This window comes from Formica exsecta, unplaced genomic scaffold (assembly GCF_003651465.1).
Source record: "Formica exsecta isolate Colony F162 unplaced genomic scaffold, ASM365146v1 scaffold1116, whole genome shotgun sequence".
Classification (NCBI taxonomy): domain Eukaryota; kingdom Metazoa; phylum Arthropoda; class Insecta; order Hymenoptera; family Formicidae; genus Formica; species Formica exsecta.
Window position 1 is genome coordinate 62,436 of NW_021848457.1, and position 7,611 is coordinate 70,046.

At 37.3% G+C, this 7,611-nt stretch overlaps 2 protein-coding genes across 2 annotated transcripts in view; one reads left to right on the forward strand and one right to left on the reverse strand.

Annotated features, from left to right (window-relative positions):
• LOC115236806 (mitochondrial pyruvate carrier 1-like) overlaps positions 1 to 1,157 on the reverse strand; it is a 10,671-nt gene extending 9,514 nt beyond the window's left edge. The window contains exons 1-2 of the mRNA XM_029809501.1: positions 951 to 1,157; positions 458 to 558 (exon numbers count right to left, since the gene is read on the reverse strand). Coding sequence (XP_029665361.1) covers positions 458 to 558; positions 951 to 1,009 — 160 coding nt within the window. The 5' untranslated portion in view covers positions 1,010 to 1,157. The remainder of the gene's footprint in view (positions 1 to 457; positions 559 to 950) is intronic.
• The window catches only part of LOC115236787 (gastrula zinc finger protein XlCGF46.1-like), a 111,472-nt gene that overhangs the window by 38,745 nt on the left and 65,116 nt on the right, over positions 1 to 7,611 (forward strand). The gene's annotated exons all lie outside the window — the stretch shown is intronic.

Genomic DNA, 7,611 nt, shown 5'->3' on the forward strand with positions numbered 1-7,611 from the left:
TTTATTATTTAATTATTAAATTAAAAGAAAATAGAGAAATTTAGAGTGGCTTCTTGTTTGTACAATATGAGAACGTGTTTTGAAACACATTTACGAGGCTCACAAACAGAGAAAATTCTTTGGGTGTGGAGGAGAGCAAGTATTACATTTAAACGATTAAAAATATGGCTTACAACAATTCGCTGTAGCAATTTACTTGCAAACTCGTCTTAGGTCGATATGCATCTCAAATATTCGCGGCGTGTTGCTCATTAAGAAATAAACGGATATTTGCTGCGCTCGAGCAGCAATTATTTTATGGGCCCTTTTCGGGCCCTCTCGTCACCCCTCCCTTGCCCTTCCCCCTCCTCTCACTGTTCGCCGCGCATTCTCTCGCTCTGTCGCGATGTATGATTATTATGTGAGATGGAGAACGAATTCTTCGAAAGGTCCACCAATAGAGTTAGGTCCAACTCACCCACAGTCATTTTGCCGCTAATGATTTTTGGATGCTTTCGCGTGTCGGATATGGTCGCTATGGGTATCATCCAGTTGAATACCGGGCCCCAGAAATGAGTGCTGAAAAAGTAGTTTATTTTCCATAAATCGCGTTCTTATAATGGTCTAAAGTACCAAGTGCAATCATCTCAGAAAGAGAGAGCGACAGGGAGATACGAATATATAATTCAGCCACGATTAACGAAACAATTTTATTTTTTTATATTAGCTTCATAACAATTTGTAAATAATATGTATAAAATATAAAATTGTATTTATATACAATTTTGGAAAAAAAGGAAAATTTTACAAACAACAGATCTCGATATCTAGACTGGAAAAAAATCTATTTCAAACTTGCCAAAAAATTGCTAGTAAAATTGAATTTTTCGTAAAAATGAAATATATTACATGATATCATATATGATGCTTTTAAATCAACACACTATATGTATATTGAATGTAAACATTACCTCATTAAATAATCCCTCGTTTCTTTGGTTAACAGAGATTTCGATATTCGATTAAACATGATGAAAGACAAACAATTTTCTTCCGTAACAAGAACAATTCTTAATCACATTCACTACGAAATCATATATATAACCAAAACGATTCCAACATTGACAGTTCTAACTGAAAGACGTCGAGATCAAACGATGGTAAAGCCGATACTCGAAAACATGGTTGACTTCCGAGCAATTACGCTGTTTCCGTTATCGCTGCGATAACGGAATGCGATAAAATTAAAATTGATTTTTATGCCAACACAGTGTTTCGCAAGCATTGTGACTGGCGCATGATAAGCAAAATGACGTTATTACGATAAGAAACAAGATTGTAAATTATTTTTCAGAGCAACGTATCTGTACTTTCCGCATTTTTATTTCGCTATTTTAAGTCGCTCTGACGTAAACTACTTAACGCGCGTCTTTTATGATTTGCATGGCCAAGGTATACGTGATCTTTTCAATCACCGGATACTAACTGACATTTGAATCGTATTTTAAGAATATAAAATCTAGAGAGAGAGAGAGAGAGAGAGAGAGAGAGAGATCTAGATATAATAATATTGTCCAAAAAATGAATGGAAAAAAAATGAAAGAAAACTTTGATATTTTTGTCGATGCATATTCATAAATTAGTCAACAAAGTAAAAAATTTAATTAATCGGCTTACATGAAAATAATATATTGACATATATTTGGCACATCAAATTGCAGACAAGACATGCAATCTTATACCGTAATGATAAATTGAATTACACCAAGAAGAGGCAATTATTTGAGGCACGACGAGTTCATTAATTATTTGCACTGGGACGCAGAGCCCAACGCTTTGGCGAAACGAAGTTTTCTCTTTCACGCATTGATCCCTGCGAAGTACAAAGCGACAATGCGCGATACATTCGCACGTATTTCATTTGTATTCGACCGGAGGAAATGGCGGGGCCTCTGATGTCTCTTGCTGACACGCTCCGAAAAACCTTTTCTACTTCGCCGTCGTCGTTCCCGTTCGGTGGATTTCCCCTCTTTTCGATCTGCTGGGAGACTGATCTGAATGCGTCCTACGTATTTGCCAACACCCCCGCTCTGCTCTCTTTTCAGAGAAAAACGTCGACGAGCACTCGCCACACGACATGACTTTCATCCCCCTTGCGAATAAAAAGTCGCGTATCCCTGTGAGTTCGAGGCGCATTCGAGACGAAGGAAACTATACTGTCGTCAAATCGTCTCGCGTGTGATTATAAATTTACATTAATAAATTAGCATTTCTACTTGATGGAGAGATACTAAATCTTCACTCTCTCTATTTAAGTGAATAATAAAAAATATATAGTAACACGCGATAGATTGAATTTTCAATGTTATATATTTATATTACATATAATTATTATTATTATATATTATGTAATTTAATAAGATTTTTTTGTCCAATAATTACAAATTCCTAATTATACTTTTATGATTTTCTCTTATAATTTTGTCACGCTTGTTGCACGTCGCGATCATTGCATTCCTGAATGTAAGTCGGGATTCATTAAGATTACATTCGCGATTTGTAATTACCGATTGTACCTAAACATGAAACGAAAGCGTCTTTTCTCTCGGCGAATCCTGAACCCTTTTAGTTTGTCCGTGCATTTCGCTCTGACAATGCTTTTAATTACCCACCGCAAAGAACTCGACGTACGGATCGAATTATAGGCTGCAGTTCCTGTCGACGTATGAAACGGCCACTACTACGATTGATGCTGAGCTAATTAGTGCGCAATTAAAGAAGGAATGATTGCCAGATTCCCGACCGACTGACGGGGAATGTTCGTTAAAAAATCTTACAATTTATATTTCATCGTTCTTATCTTATATGCCATTATGGATAGATCGAGAGCTTGTAAAATTACAAATATTTAATATTACAAAGTCTCCCTCTCTCTTTTTTTTTGAAAATCATTACCCATACGATCGCGAAAATTTATATTTTTTGTATTATAACCTCGCGCATAATTTAATAATTCATACTTCTTAATTACAGAATCGCGCTATCCAGTTAGGGGTGTTGGTTTCTGTGCTTTTCGCGGGGAATAAAGGAATCTGACATTCCTGCAGGCGTTCTCTCGGTTACGCTCGTACATCAACGTCACTTAAAGTCAGAAAAATTTCTCTTAACAATTTTTCTCGCCGCGGGCCCAGGCGTAAAAGAAATTGTCTGCAGGTATGTATCTTTCGGCGCAATAGCCGGATAAAATATGTCATATGACTTATACGGCACGTAAGTCAATCTATTATTACCGATATTAATTTAGAAAGACTATTTAAAGATTTTAAATAAAAAATAACTTTTGATTTAATTTTACATTAATTTATGTGTTTATAGATATGTGTCTATTGTACATGTACCATTAATTGTTAAATTCCGAGCTTTTTATTCAGAATCAAAACATTCCCGCAAAAAGAAATCACTATTCTAATTAAATAATTCACGAGTGAATTGTTGTTATGTGATTAAGCAATACACGATTGTTTGGGTCTCAAGTGATTTATATATTAGAAATTATATTCTAGAAATATATGCGTTTGCTAAAAATTTGAAGTCCGAATATTTAATTGAGAAAATTTTCGTTTTGATTTGACATTTCTGATATAACAAATTTGCTAATAAAAAAATATTAATTTATCAATAAAATTCCTAGATTATAATATAAATCATAATATTTTGAATATATAATAGAAATTGTTCTTTTTTCTTTCTTATTTCGTTTCTTATTTTTTACATCTACATATATAGTCACGTCTGTAAAAATAGTACATGCGTTTCCGTTGTGCCGTTCTATGATAAATGTGCGCGTACATGCGCTTCCTCTCCTCGCGCTTTCTCTCTCCTCTTGCCGCAGAAGTAATCACAATATGTATGAGAGGCGAGAAGACAGAAATCCGTCGAGATACGAAGCTCACATAGCACTCAGTTTTCTCATTGGAATTGCAACTAGTTCGCTTCTATGGCGAACTACATACATTATTCCACGCCCAGCCCCGGTATAATTTTAGGCAAAAAATCAGGGTTGTACCTGCACATTTACCAGAAAGTTTCTTACGTTTTACAACTTTTTTTTAAGTACCAGTATTTTTGCTTCAGATAAACATAATCTTGGAAACTGTCGATCAAACTGAGTTAGCTCTGAGTTAGCTCAGTTAAATTAAAATATAACTTGCTCATTTTATTCGCTTATATTCATTAAGCTTATATTTATTCGGATTCAATCAATCATGCTTGAAGCGTAGGTTGCGTCAAAATTTTTCGTACACTTCGAACATCCGTCGTATAGATTGTTTTCGTAATTCCCCAAATACAATCCCTCTGCGATCTCGTAGGTTTATAGTAAAAATAACCACAAGCGTGTTTTAAAAGCGATAAAACGTACGTACGGAAATGCGAGGATCCATCGTTCCGCACAAACTACCCCCGCGTTCACATAAATATGGAGTCTCTATCGAGGGGCGGACTAGGTGGGACGAATAATATCCGTCGTGTTTTCCTTAGCTTCGTTGAATTATTATACGATTCATGTTTCGAATTGACTTACAAAATACAAAAGCGGAAAGAGCGGGATGTTATTGTACGGCGGGGGATCGCGAGCGGTGGGAATATAGGCGGCGGGGTGATATACCTCCGAGGTAAAACCGTGTATTTTTACAGAATTGCGTCCGCGCGCGATGCCTTCGTGAATGAACATCGCGGAAATGTGTATCGCGAATGAAGTTTTCCCGTATCTTCTCGGTATTTTCTCCCCCGAAGAGATTTGGATTCGATCTTGAAAGATCCAATGCAGATCCACACATCCTATATTCTAAAACCGTGCGATTATTTATTCACAATATTTAATATAGCCTCTTGCAATGGTAGATATATTAAATATATCATTATATATATTTAGATTTTTTAAAACAGAATTATAAACTCTCAAGCAACTGTTCTTTAATCTACGTTCGAAGTACTAGACGCTACTAAAGTCACGAAGATTCGATTACTTTAAGTGTGAAATTCTACGCAACAATCGTCCTAAAAATCTTCCTTTATCTTTGTCGCCGAGGAAGGGAATATAGGCACGTATAAGATCAGATTCGACGATCCTTCTGTCCGGCTGATCGGCTTCCCGAGTTTCAAGGAGAGCCAAAGCTGGAACCAATAAAAATGCCCGGCATTCTCCAGATCTTACGACTCCTCCGCCGCTCCGTTCGTGGACCTTAGCACGCGCCTCCATCTCCTCCATCCTCTTTCCTTTCGGATCTTCTTCCCCTCCTTTTCATTCCTTACCTTTTCGTTCCCCTTGCCGGGATCCTCCTCCCCCGCTGCGTTCTGCTGGTACTTTCCTTGTCCTTTCTCGAAGCCCATCAAAGACTAACCAAATATTTGGCGAGGTCCTCGCCCAACCCTCTCAGAGAAGGCGGTGGCTACCCGGCGCTTTAAACGTTACTGTTTTATCTCACGTGAAAAACGAGAAAAGCACGAAGAAGATTTAAGATGGAAACTCTTTTGTATCAATTCCCGACTGTCGCCACGAGAGCGAATACCGTGTGGGTCTTCTCTTTTTTCGATAGCATGTTTGTTTCTTTTGCAAGCAGCTATTCACATTGTAGTTTTGTTTTTCCTTCCTTTCTCTCAATCAAATAAAAGCTTTGCGAAATACAACGAATTTGCTATTAAATTCTTATTTTATTTAATTTAAAAGTAGTTTTGTTTTTCCTTCCTTTCTCTCAATCAAATAAAAGCTTTGCGAAATACAACGAATTTGCTATTAAATTAAATTTAATTAAAATATCGACAATAAGAAATACAACGAATCGAAATAGAAACTGATAATACTTGCACACGCCTTTTTTTATATTTCATTTGAAATACTTTGCAAGGTGCAATAAATATTCATAGGACAATGGATAAAAAGAAGAGGAAAAAAAATAATGAGACGAATAACGAAATCAAGAGGGAAATTTGTCGATAAGAAATCGAATACGATCTTTCTTTTTCTCTTTGTGATAGCATCGCAATTCATTCATCGTGATCGCACCAGCAAGAAGATTGGTGTTTGCGATGTCGAAAACATGTCTACAAGATCGCTGAAGAAATTTACCACGTCGGACAGAGAGATTTAAAATTGTGTAAAATTTGAGACTGAAAGACGGTAGCAACATTTAATATATTTGAGAAATTTGTCGGCAACAGATACGTCATCGAAAGAAGCTTAAATGTCAACTGATTAATTATTAATCGATTTGCGCGTTATTAATTGATTTCATCGAAATTACAGTGAGCGATTTACAACCGCTAGGATTAATTAGGATTAATTAGTTTGCTTCTTTCTGAAGTAATTTAAAATATCGCGAGCGATATTTTTTACAGTGGTTCGCTAGTTTCTCGAAAACGTAATTTGTGTTGCTGGAAAGCCGAACGTATTGCTTCTCTCCTCGCAGAAGTTGTAACGAGGGACCCGTCCTTCTTCTTCGTCCTTTTCTCCTTCCCATCTTTATCCGCTGCCTGGATTCAGCTTCCCTTCTCCTTATTCTTCTCAGCATCCTGCTCGTCTGTCAGCGCAGTCTTCGTGTTGGTAGAAGCGCGCTGAATTCGCGACAGAGGGTTCGTTAATGAGCAAATATAGGGTGTCCATTAAGTTAGCGACAATCGATGCATTGTACAGTCTTTCCGTAAATTCAACGGTATTTACCGTCAGCATGGACTCGCTCAAATTTTCAATCAGTGGGAAACAGGTGCCGTTAGCCAAAAAAAAACATGATTAATTTTATATTCAAAATTCAAGGCATAAATTTTTAAATTTTTCATTCCTCTCGTCCCGGCCGAAAATAATATATATATATAATAGATAACAATAGAAAATAATAATATATATAATAATAAGGCCGAAATTAACGAGACTCTACTGTAAAACATGTCACCACTATTGTGCTGTAATTCAAACGTCAATCGGAAATCTCGTCGTGAAACGAGATCATTTTAGACGTTACTGAGAGATTCATCTGAGAAACAGTATCGCGACGGCGACTGCGAACGTGCGGTGTTTTGAGAGACGGCCACGGCAATGGCCGGAGTTCTTTTTAAGGCAGAAGGGAACTCTCTTTGACTTTCTACGCGGCGCATTCAATTCGCTAACGAGCGGTCGTGATTAGCCGACCACTGTCCAAGGGCTAGCCTATTCCTCCCTATTCGTTCTCTCATTACCCGCGAGTCCCGGTAATTTCACGGGACAGTCGGTCTAAATTAGCCGGCTGGTTTATACGGCCGGGACGTTCGGGGCATTCCTAGTGAACCTGAAAAGCTGTCAGCGCCGAGCCGCACGCCAGGCCGATGTGGTCCGATTTCTTTGTCGATCGGCCGCATTATACTCTGGGAAGATTCGCTGCGGCTGGAACCAATTACATACTCGTCGCGAAACTAGCTTAAGACTACAACAACCCGGACTGCACTTGTTAAGCTCGCTTTAGACGACTTACAAAACAAAATTCTACTTGTAATTTTACTTGTAATTTTATGTGCCTTTTAATATAGGAATCATTTAAAATATATCATAGAAAGTGTGTATACGAAACACATAATAAATTGAATTCTATTTTGAATTTTTTA